General features: G+C 38.3%; 1 protein-coding gene across 4 annotated transcripts in view; it reads right to left on the bottom strand.

Moving 5' to 3' along the window:
• The window catches only part of LOC103037411 (collagen alpha-1(XIX) chain), a 199,858-nt gene that overhangs the window by 106,307 nt on the left and 75,524 nt on the right, over nucleotides 1-18,027 (bottom strand). For all 4 annotated transcript variants that reach the window (XM_049472167.1, XM_049472166.1, XM_049472164.1 and 1 more), the window contains 3 exons: nucleotides 14,788-14,817; nucleotides 14,543-14,569; nucleotides 13,459-13,512 (listed from right to left, as the gene is read on the bottom strand). In XM_049472167.1, the coding sequence (XP_049328124.1) occupies nucleotides 13,459-13,512; nucleotides 14,543-14,569; nucleotides 14,788-14,817 (111 nt within the window). The remainder of the gene's footprint in view (nucleotides 1-13,458; nucleotides 13,513-14,542; nucleotides 14,570-14,787; nucleotides 14,818-18,027) is intronic.

Below are 18,027 nucleotides of genomic sequence, written 5' to 3' on the forward strand. Positions count from 1 at the left end.
TACCAAATTAAAAACCTCTGGAATATAATCAAGAGGAAGATGGATGATCACAAGCCATCAAACCACCAAACTGAACTGCTTGAATTTTTGCACCAGGAGTAAAGCAGCATAAAGTTATCCAAAAGCAGTGTGTAAGACTGGTGGAGGAGAACATGATGCCAAGATGCAAGAAAACAAAAATAAAAACCAAATATTGATTTTTGAACTCTTAAAACTGTAGATAGATAGATAGATAGATAGATAGATAGATAGACAGACAGACAGACAGACAGACAGATTGTGCACTGCTGCTGTGTTTGCATGTTTGGGTTCACGTGCATTACGCCAAGATAGCAATGAATGTCTGACTGTTGGCTTTTGTCTAGGTTGTATTCAGTCAGTGGAACACCTGTGTTGTCTTTTACCAAGATTCACCAGCAATACACCAGAAATGTACCTGAACACACCTCATTTCCGGAACACCACGCCCATCAGTGTAGATATATTCAGAAACACTGTTGCTATTTAAACAAGGCAAGCAGAAAGCATGAAAATACATTGTTGTCGGAGTGGAACATAGCAATTAGCATCAGCACAGGCCTTGCACAGGGTGTAAGATAGGGTAAGTTCTTTAAATCTATAAAATTGTTCTTTGTGTAAACTTTATATAAACTTGTGTGTCTAGACCTTAATGTGGTTATTATGAGAAAAAAAAAAAGAATTGAACACCCCGAGACCTGTGTTTAACACAGACACACACACACACACTCGTACAGCTGCCAGGGAGCAGTTGTGTCACTCCACACAGTGAACAAGTGCTGCAGTATAAACAGTGTACTCAGAACAGCCATATACAGTTACCACTCTCCCCCTGACTCCGCCCACAGCGCCACTAACGCTGGCACCTGTGCCCAAGCTCCAGCGCCAGGGGCCAAATCAGTCCTGAGTGCCAGCTCACGCTGTGACGGAGTACTACAGCAGATAATAGAGGAACTGCTGGAGTATTAATATAAAATCATTTTCATAAGAGTTAAAAATGTATTCCTTTATTTCCTACATGCTAAATGAATAGTGAAGTGATTCAGATTATGAAGGAACACATAAGGAATCATGTAATAACTTAGAAGTGTTAAACAAACCTAAATACTTGGTCTAAATTTGGTTTATTTTAATTAGTTTATTTTTATTTTTAATATTTTGTTTATTATATTGTTATATTATACTAATTTTCATTTTTATTTTTACTTTTGTTTATTTATTTTTTTTATTTAGTTAAACTATTAAATTTTTATGTTAATTATAAGTTTCAGTTTCCATTTATTTTATTTTATTTTGTTGTACTATTTTGATATTATATTATTTTGATATATATATATATATATATATATATATATATATATATATATATATATATATATATATTTTTTTTTTTGTATTTATTTGTTTATTTATTTTTGTATTAAGTTTAGGTTTATTTTACATTTTATTTTAATTATTTATTTAATTTACTTATTTATTTATAGTTTATTTTATTATTTCATATTATATTTATATATTTTTATATATATTTTTTTGTTTTATTGTTGTATTTTAGTTTAAATTTAGTTTTAGTTATTTAGTTTAATTTAGTTTATTAGATTAGATTATGAAGTTTTAGATTAGAAATGATTTAGATTATAAAGTAATTGAGATCTTGTGCGCTAGTCTGGAGAATCTCTGTTCCAGATTTCTGCTGGATTCCCTCCTCTAAAATTCCCCCGGGTTTTTTGTTTTTATAGTTTGGACCCCTGGATACAGTCGACTTTTCCCCCTATAAAACTATAAATCTATTAAACTGTAATATTGAATGTCACAGACATGCTCACCCCCATCAGTGACCCCCGGCTAACCGCTAACCGCTAGCCCGTCCTGTTGTCGCGGTAACACAGTGGTTCCCATCAATTATTTACGGTACATAAATTGATCTCACGGCTGTTGGGCCGTCTCGTTAAGAGTCAATATACTCTTACAGCCCAGCCGGACCCTCCCCTGCCCCACCGGCAACAGCTGGAGCCGGAGAAACCCTGGCGGTACCCCAGCAACCGCCCCAGCAACCTCCTCATCAACCACCCCAGCAACCGCCCTATCACTGTACACTATCCTAAATACTCCAAGTTCAGTCCCCAGCCTGCCAGGTGGAATACCAAAGTAACCACTTAGATACAACCTAGCAACTTCATAGCAACCAACTAACTGAAATTCTATAGTCACCAATCATAGCAACCAATTTGTACGTCACATCAGCCACCTACCAACTACTTAGCAACACCTTTGCAACTATTCGTGACAATATAGTCATGCTTTTAAGCCACACAACAGCAACTGACTGTCCCTTACTTACAAACATCTGAGCCAAACAAGTTTATACTGGTTTCATCAAACCAGATGACACAGTTCTAGTAATCCATGCTTTTTTGTGCGTCAGCTTCAGAAGAGGCTTTCCTTCCACAATGTGTATATGTTCAATGTGAGGTACTGTATAGTCACTTGTGTTGTAGATATTTAGACATTAATGTCTGTCTTTTGAGTTTATTTTCAGAGGACAGTAAATATATACTGCTATATAAGCTGTACACCTACTCATGTAAATTATATCCAGAACTTATTTATATAGTGTGGTCCCATTGAAAAAAATACAATAGCAACCATTTACCAACACCATAGCATCCACCCGGGACACACCTACCAACTACTTAGCCGGTCACAACACCACAGAAGCCACCTGGAGTCACGTAGGAACGGCATACCCACAGTCTGGAAGTGCAGTAAACTTTCAGTGAGCAGTATTTTTATGTTTACTTCAGAAAATTGACTTTTCTCTGTTTTATTTGTTTGTTTTCCAGGCGTTTAGACGCACAACAACAAAAAAGACAAAATTGTCATGAAATAAAAATGACGTGTCCCAAAAGACCCTTCCACTGGACTGAGGAAATCAGCAGTGTTGCTATCTCCTGCTGCAGCTCTCAATCTTCATTACCATCCCGACTCTCCCTAATGAGTCTCCAGATCACTAATTACTCACAGAACCGCAATCAGCCAATCAGCACGCCTGCATCACGCCATGCTACAAACATTCACATATCAGAAAAATACAACAGCAAAGCGTGAGGAGAACAATCACAGCTGTACTGCCGGGTTCTACAGCAGGAACAAAACACGGTTCTCATTGGTTATTACAAGTTATTACATGTATATTACAAGTTGTGTCCAAACACTTGTGTCCCATGACTTTTGGCATGCACCGATGAGCGCTGCACTGATGTGGGTGTTGTTTGGATCAAAAACGCCCAGGAGCAATTTTACAAGCCAATGTTCAACCACCCTGTTACAATATCTTAAATCCTGTTACAATTACTCTCCTGTTACAATGTTTACCACCCTGTTACAACAACAACAACCTTGTTACAGTAATTGCAGCCCTGTTACAAAATTACCAGTCCTGTTACCAGAATCAACACTGTTACAATATCTACAATCCTATTACATTAACTACAACCTGTTAAATTTACAACAATATTACAATTGTTGTAATTTTAACAGTTTAACAGTTTTAACAAATTATCTCTCCTGTTACAGTAATTCCAGCGCTGTTATAGCAATTACAGTACTGTTACGGTACTTACAATCCTGTTACAGCATTTTCAGCCCTGTTACAGTAATTACAGCCCTGTTACAGCAATTACAGCCCTGTTACAGCAATTACAGCCCTGTTACAGCAATTACAGCCCTGTTACAGCAATTACAGCCCTGTTACAGTAATTACAACCCTGATACAGCAATTACAGCCCTGTTACAGCAATTACAGCCCTGTTACAGCAATTACTGTTACCAGAATTACAGCCCTGGTATCGGAATTACAACACTGTTACAATATCTACAACCCTGTTACATTAACTACAACCTGTTACATTTACGACAATATTACAGTAATTTCAACCCTGTTACAAGATTTACAACCATGTTACAGTAATTACAGCCCTGTTACCAGAATTAAAACACTGTTACAGTATCTACCACCATGTTACAATAAATAAGACCCTGTTACAAAATCTACCACCCTGTTACAATATTTACACCCTTGTTACAGGAACTACAGCCCTTGTACCAGAATTACGGCACTGTTACTTTATCTACAACCCTGTTATATTAACTACAACCTGTTAAATTTATAGCAATTACAGTAATTTGTAACCCTGTTACAAGATTTACACTCCTGTTACAGTTATTACAGCCCAGTTACTGGAATTACAACACTGTTACAGTACCTTCCACCCTGTTACAATATAATTAATCCTGTTACAGAAATTACTACGCTGTTAAAGTATTTAGCACTCCATTATAATATATTTAAGTAATTGCAACCCTGTTACAGTATTCCCTGTCCTGTTACAATAGTTTTTACTACCCTTTTACATGAATCACCCCCTTTACAGTATTTACTACCTTTTACAATATTTACAATCTAGTTACAGTAATTATAACTCTGCTATTTAACCCTAAAATGCTTTATTATGTCAGGACACAGCAGTTACATTAAATTATTCACGCATCATTAATTCACATTTAATACAACATGTTATGAAACCTTATGAAAGAACCTGTGATGAACACAGAGCACAGGATGGGAATGTGGTCTGTTATCTGAGCTGTTATTATATAATATTACTGGATGTTTTAAATGTTCAGCACCTCTGAACCCAGTTTTATTCCATCAAAGCAGAAAACCTCCTCAGATCAGCCTGAGAAATGAAAAGTCGCAGCGTTTTCTCTGATTTTTAGAGATTTGCGTGTCTGATGGAGGAGAATTGAGCTGCTTCGCTACTTTAGCTGAATGAAATCCTATTTACACAGAGCGACCCAGAACCATTCAGTCCAAATTACGGTCAAACCCACTGAATTCAGCGCTGAGTGGAAACTCTCACCCACTTAGGAAACATCACAGCCGAATTTAAACCTGGCGGAGGCGTAATTCTATCAGATCAACTGTAAATCAGAGCTTTCCTCTAAACAGCCAGTGGCCTATTTGCTTGTACACAGCCCTGGAAAATATATAAACTGACATATCATGTCCCATAACTTTTGCCACGTCCCATAACTTTTGCCATGTTCCAAAACTTTTGGAATTTCCCACAGAAGCTGAAGAACCAAGATTTCTGCCTTGAATACAATAGCAACCATTTAGCAGCACCACAACACCCACCTGGAACCACCTGGGCTAAGCTAACCAATTAGCAATACCACAGCAACCCCCTGTGATACCACAGCAAAACCATTTAGCAACCATCAGTAACCAACTGGGTTACCACATCACCCACCAACCAACTTCTTATCAACACCATACAAACCAGTTTGCAACACCATGGAAGCCACCTGGAATCACATAGCAACAGTCTACGTACTTTCTCGAATTAAGCAAACTTTCATTGAGCAATCTTTCTGTGTTTACTTCAGGAAGTTTACTTTAAGTTTTATCTGGATTTCTGGATTCTGAAATGCAATAGTACCTATATAGGAACACCACAGCATCCACCTGGGATAGCATAGCAACCATATGGAATAAAAAAAAAAGTAAGCTGAAGAACCTGAAGACCCGTGGGTCTATATGGGTCTATATATGTATTTTAACAGCATTAATTTATTGTGTTTCACATTGAAAACAGGAAATCCAGCAGAATTGTTGCACGTTGCATTTTTTGGTCCATATCGTTCAGCCCTAGTTTGCTGCATTTGTTTCTAAATGATGACTTTTTAGGTGGATTGCAAAATGCATATGGACTAAGACATTTAGGAATCACTGCTTGGCATGGTTTTGCCCTTATAACTATTTTAATATGTGACCATGAAAAGAAGCTAGTTTTTGGTTATTATTCATTCATTTTTTGCCTTTAGGCAACCTTAAGCACGCTAAAGCAATGCTTCTCAGTTGGTTCAACCAATGCTGCCAAGTTCCTAAGGAAATTTAATGTAAATATCAGGCAATATCAATAGAAGTGCACTCAGCGGCAGAGAAACGCTATACTAAGCATGTGTAACTGAGCGTACGCGAGTGTAGACCAGCGAGAGGCTGGCAGCAGATGAAGCGAGAGAGCTGCCGCTCTGCCGTTGGTACACCGCGGCGCTGAGCGCTCTGTTTACTGGGGGCGTTTCTGTGTTTCTTGCACATTTCTGTTGCCTGTTGCCACACACACCTGCGGTGCCAGCCATCGCCCAACACCACACACTAATTACAGAGGTGATCCCAGATAAATCTGCCAGTTGGCAGTTGGCATGAAAATCGGCATCCCAGCAGCGGCACGTTCCCTCCATTCCCATCCAGCTCACTTTACCAGCCAAGCATATTTATAATATTTACAATATGGACCAAGCTGGCACCACAGAATTCCTATAATAAACATGGCATCACCATCTTACAAAAAAATGTTTGAGCAAAATGAACATTGTTGTTTTATTCTACAAACTACAAACAACATTTCTCTTAAATTCCAAATAAAAAATGGTCATTTAGAGCATTTATTTTCAGAAAATGAGAAATCAATATTTGGTGGAATAACCCTGGTTTTTAATCACAGTTTTTTTCATGCATCTTGGCATCATGTTCTCCTCCACCAGTCTTACACACTGCTTTTGGATAACTTTATGCTGCTTTACTCCTGGTGTAAAAATTCAAGCAGTTCAGTTTGGTGGTTTGATGGCTTGTGATCATCCATCTTCCTCTTGATTATATTCCAGAGATTTCTAATTTTGGTAAAATCAAAGAAACTCATCAATTTTTAAGTCTCTTATTTTTTTTAACCAGAGCTGTATATACTATTTAGTAAAGGAAGGGATAAAATGTTTTAGCCTTTAATAGAAAACAATGAGAAAAGATTGTAGTGCTTAGATTCTTTGCCGGAACCCAATTTCCCACCAAGAACATCTCGGCTCAAGAAAAAAAGTCTGTGACATAGGAGTCTGTTTTTTAATTGTATTTTTATTTTATACAGCTCTGTAAAAATAAAAAAATAAGAGATTACTTAAAAATAAGTTTCTTTGATTTTACCAAATTGAAAACCTCTGGAATATAATCAAGAGGAAGATGGATGATCACAAACCATCAAACCACCAAACTGAACTGCTTGAATTTTTGCACCAGGAGTAAAGCAGCATAAAGTTATCCAAAAGCAGTGTGTAAGACTGGTGGAGGAGAACATGATGCCAAGATGCATGAACAAAACTGTGATTAAAAACCAACCAGGTTTATTCCAACAAACATTGATTATTTCTGAACTCTTAAAACTTTATGAATATGAACTTGTTTTCTTTGCATTATTTGAGGACTGAAAGCTCTGCATCTTTTGTTGTTATTTCAGACATTTCTCATTTTCTATAAATAAATGACAATATTTTTATTTGGAATTTGGGAGAAATGTTGTCTATAGTTTATAGAATAAAACAACAATGTTCACTTTACTCAAACATAAACCTATAAATAGCAAAATCAGAGAAACTGATTCAGAAACTGAAGTGCTCTCTTCATTTTTCCAGAGCTGTATTACTCCGGTATTGGCTTTACTCCATTGGTTCCCAGTTGTTTTAAAAAGACAGTTTGAACTTTTGCTTTTAATGTATAAGTCTCTGCAGGGGTAAGTTTCCATATATTTAGCTACAACTTCCAAATGGCATTTTTCAGCAGGACAATACTTGTCAACACAGGGTTTCCTTTGAGTGATTTGGAGTCTATTGCAGATTACAGCACTTCCTTGTTCTAATGGGTCTCCAGATTTATTGCAAATCAATTTGTTGGATTTATTAGAGCAGCTGCGACTTTAGCTTCAGGTTCAACCTACGCATGTAGAGCTGCAGGATCTACAGGCCCAGCTGTAGCAACATCTGTAGGTAAACGTGCTGCAGGACCTATATGGAGCATGTACACCACCATTGCCCAAGTGTATGATATAATAATAATCTCAAAATGATAAATATTATCTATTTATATGACATTATAATGTTTTAGCACTGTACACTGTGTCACTACAGCTGTATTCTGCGTCTACAGAGAAAACTCCTGCAGACAAACCAAAAAGAATAAAAAGAAAAGAAAGTGGCAACATGGTGCAGAGGACATCATTAAAGACACGGTTAAATATTTCAGTGCTGACGCCGTTGGCGAAGTAGAACTCGCAGAAATCCTTTCTTCTGGCGCTCGACTCTTCCCTGACTGATCCCTCACAGCGTGTCACACGTTCCCGGTCTACCACGCCGCTCGCTATTCACCAACGCCGCCATTCAACACCAGCGCCATCCATAATGGATAACGGCAAGCCATTCACATTACTATTCATCCCTTTCCTCATGGTGCAATCCAGAAGCAATGCACTATTATTTAAATCAGGCCCAGAGCGTCCCTCCCTGAACACCCCATAATTAACACAGGCACTAATGCGAACGGCAAGATCCCAACCTTCACCCCTCATTCCCTCTGTTTTGTTGTGATTGCCGGTAGAGGAGTTATTTTACGGAGTTATTTTAATTAATGTGCAGATATTATGATTATTATGAGTCATTTGACCTCTTGACCTCACCTACTTCATCCAATGTTTTTCTTCTTGTCTGTTTTTCCTTCATCATAAATAATTACTGAAATCTTATAACGTTAAAGTGTTAAACAAGACAAAGTACTCTTGTTTTTGACGACTGCACTTAAGGACACTTGAAATGTTTTAGATTGTCTAACCTTCATTTTCTAAAGTAACTTTTTAAATGTTGTTCTGGGTTGTTATAAGACCTCCTGGATGAGTTGTTCATGCCCTTTTGGAGTAATTTCGGTCAGCCGGTCACTCCTGGGAAGGTTCACATCTGTTTCATGTTTTCTTCATTAGTGGATAATAGCTCTCACTGTGGTTCTCTGGAGTCCCAAAGCTTTAGAAATGAATTTTTTGTTAAATTTCTTCAGATTGGAGCATAATGTGTTTTATCTGCTTCATGTTGTCAGACAGATTCTTTTTAAGCGATTTCTTGATTTGGCAGATCTGGTAGTAATCAGGCCTGGTATTAGTTTGGGAAATTTAACTTAAAGAGTTGGGCAATTTAGGCAAAACTTTTTTCCACCTTAACAAAAGAAATCAATATTTTAAAAACTGTTTTTTTGGTATGTACTAGGCCTGTCACGATAAAACATTTTTGCTACCGATATGTTGTCCCAGAAATTATTGCGATAAATTATATTGTTGGCATTTAAAGACCATTTAATGGCACTTATATAAGGATAACATAATATTGTAACAAAGGAATTATACCCTTTTAAGGACTATACACATTGTAAAGTGTAAGCAGGGGAAGTGTGGGTCCGCACCACACCTTGACGTGCAACCTCAGTCTGTCCCAGCTGGCCCACATTGGACCGGCATAAAGACCCTGTCTCAGCCTTCATTTGAGAGATACACTGACAGTGAGACAGGTTCTATTTAAGTGATTTCTTGATTCTACAGGTCTGGAAGTAATGTCTGATACTAAAGTTTGTTTGAAAATCGGATAATCTGAAAAACACAGAAGGTGATAATAATCCACGTCTCTCTTTCTTTAGTGATCTCCTGGATGAGTTCTTCATGCCCTTTTGGAGTAATTTCAGTCGGGCGGTCACTCCTGGGAAGGTTCACCAATGTTTTCTCCATTTGTAAATATTAGCTTTTGCTTTGGTTCGCTTGAGTCCCAAAACTCAACTTTCCAAAAGAATGAAGGGTTGGGCAATTTGGGCCAAACTTTTTTCACATAGGGAAAGATGTGTTTGGATAGCTTGAAACAATGATTTAAAAAAAAAAAATTGTATTTACTCTAATCCAATCTAAGTCTAAGTCTTACATTTTGCACTGGTTAAAGCAGAAGCGGATGCAGGCATGGTGTTGAAAAGTACCAGGCCTTTATATTATTGGCTCTAAGCCTCTTTCTCCATCATTCGCAGGCTGATGAAAGGACTCTTAGCCCGGCGGTATCTCTGCCACGACGGCGACGGTTCTGAGGCTGTGTGGCCTAATCAGGGTTTGAGCCGTTAAATGAGGTGGAGGCTCGCACCGGTACCAGCCAAACTCTTGGCAAGAAGTCCGACGATAATGATCCACGTCTCTCGGCTCCTGAAATAGCGCCCAAGACACCGCTCAGGTCAACACCACATACCCCCCCCTATACCCCAACACTCCTCCATCGACATGTGACTCTCCCCCGGCCAAAAATAACCGAAACCTTAGCACTCCACCGGTCACCAAGAAGCCAGGCTGCCATCAAACGCAGGATATTAATAGAGAGAAGTTGTGGATTCTGCTACAAAACAACATGCTTGACTCCAATTTAAATGGCAGCCTATTAAAACCCTCTTTTTCTTCTCTTCCTCAGGCAGTTTAAGACCACCGGTCTCAGTTATCTGGGAAAGGATGTAAATGTTAGAGCGTTCCCGAGTGGCTCCAAGGCGAGAAGAACTTAATGAACTCCTGGTGCCAACCGGAAAACCATTAGAACACAACCCTTCTCTTCTAAACAGCTTTTATCTGCAGGTTCAGCTAATTAAAAAGGGATTATTTGGGTAAAAGCTGACATTCTGCTTCAGTTTCTTCAGGGAAAGGTCAGGAGAACGCGCTGGCCTTTGGCTGGAAGTGTTTTACCTTCAACACAAGGTCAGAACATGGAAATTTCACAATCTCTCTCGCATAAGTTAAACCATGGGCATGTTTTACTTAATATTAATTGTTCTTAAATTTTATTTCAAATTTTATTTTTTTATAGTTTTGTATTATTGCTTTTTGACTTATTTTGATTAGTTTATTATTATTTTTTTATTCAGATTTTTTATTACTATAATTGTTTATGTTTTTTTATTGCACTATGTAAACGTTTTAGCTTAATTTTAACTGTTTTTGTGTTGTATTAATCTTATCTTCTTTTGGTTCTATAATGATTTTATTATTGTATCTATTATATATTTTTTTAGCAACAACCTAACAGCCACATTATAACACAAGCAACCACTTGTGATATCACAGTGACCAACTAAAAAGGCAATAGCAACCACCTAGCAACATCAGCCTCCAGCAATCTACACCAAAGCAACCAACTAGTATACCACTGCCAACACCCAGCAACCACAGCAACCACCTGGGATACCACAGCAAAACTATAGAGCAGCAACCACCTTGCAACAATACAGCAACCACTTAGCAACACCATGAAAGCCAATCATGAAAGCACAGCAAACACTTACTGTAACATCCAATTTGCCCTCACTTTGCCACAGCAACTGGGAACCATTTCCAACACCTAGAAACCACTTAGCAGCTTCACCACTTGGCAAACACCACAGCAACCACTGCAAGTGCAACACTGTAGCAACCACTTAAAAACCACCAAGCAACACCACTGCAATCAACTAGCATCCACCTTGTGAGACTATAGTAACCACTTAGGATACCACAGCAACACACTACAGTAGTAACCACATTGCAACACTACAGCAACCACTTAGCAACACCATGAAACCATAGAAATTGCCAATCAACACAACAGCAACCACTTACTGTAGCATCCAACTTTGTAATCATACATTTACCTCACAAATGCTCTGCCAATCATGAATTTACCTTAGAGCTATTCTAATCATATATGTACCTCAGAAATACTGTGCCAAACATGAATTTACCTTAGCAGAGCTATTCTGATCATGAATTTACCTTAGCAGAGCTATCCTAAACATGAATTCACCTCACTAGTGTTATTCTAATCATGAATTTACCTCTGAACTGCTATTCTAATCATGAATTTACCTCTGAACTGCTATTCTAATCATGAATTTACCTCAGGGTAGTGGTATTCTAATTATAGATTTATCTCAGAATAGCTTCTCTAATCATGAATTTACCTCAGTACTGCAGTACTGCTTTACCACCCTACACCCACCCACCCCTCAGCATCCCGTCACACCGCCTCAGCCGAGCTTCTTCAGAAGTGCAGCGTAAAATTCACACTGATACACTGATCTGTTTTTTCAGCACATTCACCCCATTTGTCCACCCGGCTTTACCGTAAATCACTCGGGGACAGCCCCCCGGTGTGACCGGCCACGTGTGCCGTCAGTCACGCTCTTGAAGCTTGACCCTGGCCATTCAGACCGAGCACTCATTCTCAAACTATTAGCATTCCCTCAGGGACCCCCTCTTACACAGACCCTCCACAGAGCATCACTCCAGCTCTCGCGCTCTCGCTACTCTCTCAACACACCGACAAACACTCACTGAAGAGCCGGAACAGCGAACCGGTGTTTTATTTACATTACACCAGCGGACAGACGAACAAAACACAAAACATTTACCTCAACAGAGCTATTCTTATCATACATTTACCTCAGAACTGCTGCTCTTATCATAAATTTACCTCAGAACTGCTGTTCTAATCATACATTTACCTCAGAACTGCTGTTCTAATCATACATTTACCTCAGAACTGCTGTTCTAATCATAAATTTACCTCAGAACTGCTGTTCTAATCATAAATTTACCTCAGAACTACTGTTCACATCATGAATTTACGTCAGAACTGCTATTGTAATCATGAATTTACCTCAGAATTACTATTCTAATCATGAATTTACCTAAAAATGACTATTTTAATTATAAATTTACCTCAGCAGAGCTATTCTAATCATGAATTGACCTCAGCAGAGCTATTTTAATTATGAATTTACATCAGAACTACTATTCTAATCTTGAATTTACCTTAGAATTAGAATCAAATTCAAATTATGAACTAACCTCAGAAATGCTATTGTAATCATGAATTTACCCTAACAGAGATATTATGATCATGAATTTACCTCAGAACTGCTGTTCTAATCACTGCTATTTTTATCACAATTTTACATCAGCATGTCTATTTTAATCATATATTGACCTCAGAATTGCCATACTTATCATATATTTACCTCAGAACTACCATTATAATCACAAATTTGCCTCAGAACTGCTAGCTTAATCCTACATTTACCTCAGAACTGCCATTATAATCAAAAATTTACCTCAGAACTGCTAGCTTAATTCTACATTTACCTCAGAACTGCCATTATAATCAAAAATTTACCTCAGAACTGCTAGCTTAATTCTACATTTACCTCAGAACTGCCATTATAATCACAAATTTACCTCAGAACTGCTAGCTTAATCCTACATTTACCTCAGAACTGCCATTATAATCACAAATTTACCTCAGAACTGCTAGCTTAATCATACATTGACCTTAACAGAGGGTGTTTTACTTTCTCACACAAACACACACTCGTTCGCTCAGCTGTTGCCTACTCACTCCTCCAGCCACATGGCGTGTTGGTGACCAGCACACATGTAAACATATATATTAACACACACACACACACACACACACACACCTCCAGCCCACACAAGCAGTGTTCTGATCCTGATTACTCACTCTTTTTCCTGTTTTTCCCAGAGGTCCTTGCTGACCTGGTAAACCAGTTTCTCCCTGAAAAAAAAATGTTGGGTGAAATAATAATATTATTACCATTAATATAAAAATTATATCTGTTGCTATCTTAAGTGTTCATGCAGATTAATGTACATATATATATATATGTGTATATATATATATATATACACATATATATATATATATATATATATATATATATATATATATATATATATATATATATATATATATATACATACATATTTATATACAGATATTTTGCATCTCGGATTGCAAAACATACAGGTGAGATGGGGTCTAATTGGACACTGGGTCTCGGACATGCTATTATCATGAATTTACCTCAAAGATGCTATTCTATTTATTAATTTACTTCAGCAGAGCTCTGTTACTCTTACATTTACCTCATTTACCTATTTTAATAATACATTTACCTCAGCACTGCTATTCTATTTATTAATTTACTTTAGCATAGCTATTGTAATCTTATATTTCTCTCAGTATAGCTATTCTATTTAATCTCAGTATTCTATTCTATAGCTATTCTAATGATGCATTTACCTCAGAAGTGATATTCTATCATGATTTTCCCTCGGAAAACGCTTTTCTTTACTTAAAATTCCCACAGGTGCCTAAGATTTTTGTACAATACTGTAAATAATTGTAAAACCATTAAGATTGGGCCATCTGATCTCACAATTTAAAGTTTACAATTGATTACTGAGTCTATTGAGTTTATTGTTCAATTGTTGACTGTGCTAAAAGTGAAATAGCTTTAGTTTAAGTCATGATATCAGTCCAGCTCTGGTCACTCAGAGATAAACTGCTCTATGTGATTGCAGAGCGGAGTATGAATGGGAACATGATCTGTAAATTGCTTGGCTGTAGGCGAGCCAGTTTACAGCTTGTTGCTTGTTAAGTGCTGGGAGACAGATGTTGGTGCCACATGGTCCGGGGGCAGCCGGGTCTGGCTGGTGGGCTTAACTACCGAGGACAGCTCAGCTAAAGCCCGGCTTCATTAATGCAGCGTCGAGATAAAAAAATAAAATAAAAAAACACTTACTTTCTCTCCGGCGATGCCCTGCGGCCCCTGCGAAGAAGAGTAAATAACTCTTAGTTTTAGTTTTAGACGAAAACTCGGCAAAGCAATAAGTGACATTTATTTTCCACAGAATTTATACTTTAGCATTAGCGACGCTACTGGATACAAACTGCGTCCGGCGCAGGGAAACGTCTCTGATTTATACGGGGAAGACATTTCGCCGGGCAAATATCCAAAAACCTGCAGAGAATAGAAAATATATTTACCTGATCTCCTTTCTGACCTTCTCTTGTAAGCTGGAAGGAGAGAGAGAGAGAGAGAGAATGTGTATTAGATGGAGATGTACTGAAGAAGCTGTCGACAGTCAAAATCAGCACTCTGTAATACAGCATTCCTGATATTCTGGACGTAGGGTCGCGACCTGAGGCCTGACCCCTACTGAACGAAGAACCCCTGCTGAACAAAGTCCTCAAAGAGTCATCCAGACAAGATACAACAAGACTAGACATACAGGGGTTGGACAATGAAACTGAAACACCTGGTTTTAGACCACAATAATTTACATCCCTTTCAGACAACTTCCTCTTACAGCGTCCACAGTTAATCCTGTTGGATGTGGTTGGTTCTTCTTGGTGGTTAATGCTGACATTACCCTGGATACCGTGGCTCTTGATGCATCACAAAGACTTGCTGTCTTGGTCACAGATGCTCCAGCAAGACGTGCACCAACAATTTGTCCTCTTTTGAGGACACATCTGGTATGTCACTCATAATGTTGTGTGCATTGCAATATTTAGAGCAGAACTGTGCTCTTACCCTGATAATTGAACCTTCACACTCTCTTCATGCTCTTACTGGTGCAATGTGCAATTAATGAAGATTGAACCCCAGGCTGCTCCAATTTAGCCATGAAACCTAAAATCCCACACTAAAATGACGACAGGTGTTTCAGTTTCATTGTCCATTGTCATGTAGACCTGTCACAATCGAAAACCCTGTATCTCTACCTTTAAGACTCTTAAGCAATAGAAAGAAACAGAAAGAGAGAGAGAGAGGGTGAAGAGTAAAAAAAAAAAGAGCTAGAGAAAGACTTCTGAAGTGTTTAGAAATGTAGGCAATCAGAAATAAGCCCTTCATAAACCCACCTGGACGCTCCACCCCACCTGTGACCTCCTCCTACCCTGACCCATAAACATGCTGAACACCGTCCAACATAATACTCCCCCAGAACCTTCAAACACTTTAAACACGACTCACTGGCTTATCTCACAAATCTTCCCTCTGTTTAATCCCAACATTTTTAATCCTTCTTATGTAAATTCCTACCGCGTCTCCTTCTCTCGCCTCAAACTCCACTACTGGCAGCCGCCCAGAGGAGAATAAACTTCTCCCATTCAGTAAAAAACTCGTACTACAGATTCAACACGGCTTTAGCGACTAGGCCTCAACGTTCCCTGCCATCTGAAGACCATTCCATTACTGCAGTAGCTCAAGAGGACCTGTTGTCATAGCGGGATTTAAGACTTAATCTTAACACTCAGTCCTGTTACCTAAAATTTATTCTTACATCTCATTGGTTTACTTTTAAAATACACATTTTGGAAAAATCACTAAAATGTCAAGCTATTAGCATAGCTGCCACTTACTGTAGCTATTTTTCATGTTTTCTTGCTTAATTCTATGCATAAAACTCAATCCTTTTACACAAAACATAAAAGTAAAAGGAGTGATTTTTTTGTCATGAATACCAATTATTTGAACATGCAGTCTATATAATTTTTTTTGCATAAATGAACTTGCATTTTTAAACATGCTTTTTAAAGGTCACATGAGTTTTGTAACCATATTCAGATTAGAAACCTTACAAAATTTACCAGCACATTTTTTGAATAGTAAAATATGCGTGTTATTAGATTAGAGAGCTGAAAAAACATAAAAACAAGTTTAATTTGGAAGAGTTGCAACAAGCAAATGGAACTCATTCAGTGGAATGGCCCATAAATATATATGTTTTATAGGCTACAACTGAACAAATGCTCAGTTCTTTCCACTTTCACTCACATACACACAGGCTTTTCAGTGGTGAGAAGAATGAAGAGGTGTCGCCTTTCATAAACACTGACACTCTTCGGGAACAGCTGCAGAAATAGCCATTCGCCACATGTGTTCTCTGAACTCGCGCGAACGAACGGCCGTAAGGAGCCATAAAAAGGCCCTTAAGTAGGTTAACTACTGAGTAAGATCAATAACCTTGACTTTTTGACTGAAATCATACACTCATAGTTAAAAATCATACACCCATCATTTAAAAAATGCTTGCAAAAATGAGTTGCAGCCAGATGGAAGTGTCCGGTTGCAACGCTACTATTTGGAGTGAAGATAAAAGTTACCAGAAACAATAGACGATTACATTTTTGGACTGATATGAGCCAGTCTTGGTCATATTTCTGAGCTACAATTACAGAATAATGTGTTTAATGAATGCGTAACGTATACAACTATTTTTTATTTATGATATTTAAGCTCTTCAGGTCCAGTAAATAACTTGAAATGGTACCAAATAAACTGTGGCAATGGTTTAAATTGATGGAAATTAACTGTAAGCTTTGGAAATGGATTTTTAAAAATGCAGTATTTACACACATACACAACATAGGGGAGTGTAGGTTAGTATAGTGGACTGTAGGGTAGTATAGGAGAGTGTAGGGTAGTATAGGGGAGTATAGGGGAGCGTAGGGTAGTATAGGAAACTGTAGGGTAGTATAGAAGAGTGTAGGGTAGTATAGGGTAGTATAGGAAACTGTAGGGTAGTATAGGGGAGTGTGGGGTACTATAGGGGAGTATAGGGTAGTATAGGGAATTGTAGGGTAGTATAGGGAATTGTAGGGTAGTATAGGGGAGTGTGGGGTAGTATAGGGGAGTGTAGGGTACTATAGGGGAGTGTAGGGTAGTATAGGGAATTGTAGGGTAGTATAGAAAACTGTAGGGTAGTATGTGGGAGTATAGGGTACTATAGGGGAGTGTAGGGTAGTACATGGGAGTGTAGGGTTGTATAGGGGAGTGTGGAGCAGTATAGGGGAGTGTAGTAGGGTAGTATAGGGGAGTGTAGTAGGGTAGTACATGGAATTGTAGGGTAGTATAGGGAATTGTAGGGTAGTATAGGGGAGTGTAGGGTACTATAGGGAGTGTAGGGTAGTATAGGGAATTGTAGGGTAGTATAGGGAATTGTAGGGTAGTATAGGGGAGTGTAGGGTACTATAGGGAGTGTAGGTTAGTACATGGGAGTGTAGGGTTGTATAGGGAATTGTAGGGTAGTATAGGGAATTGTAGGGTAGTATAGGGGAGTGTAGGGTACTATAGGGAGTGTAGGTTAGTACATGGGAGTGTAGGGTTGTATAGGGAATTGTAGGGTAGTATAGGGAATTGTAGGGTAGTATAGGGGAGTGTGGGGTAGTATAGGGGAGTGTAGGGTACTATAGGGGAGTGTAGGGTAGTACATGGGAGTG

This window comes from Astyanax mexicanus, chromosome 25 (genome assembly GCF_023375975.1).
Source record: "Astyanax mexicanus isolate ESR-SI-001 chromosome 25, AstMex3_surface, whole genome shotgun sequence".
Taxonomy (NCBI): domain Eukaryota; kingdom Metazoa; phylum Chordata; class Actinopteri; order Characiformes; family Acestrorhamphidae; genus Astyanax; species Astyanax mexicanus.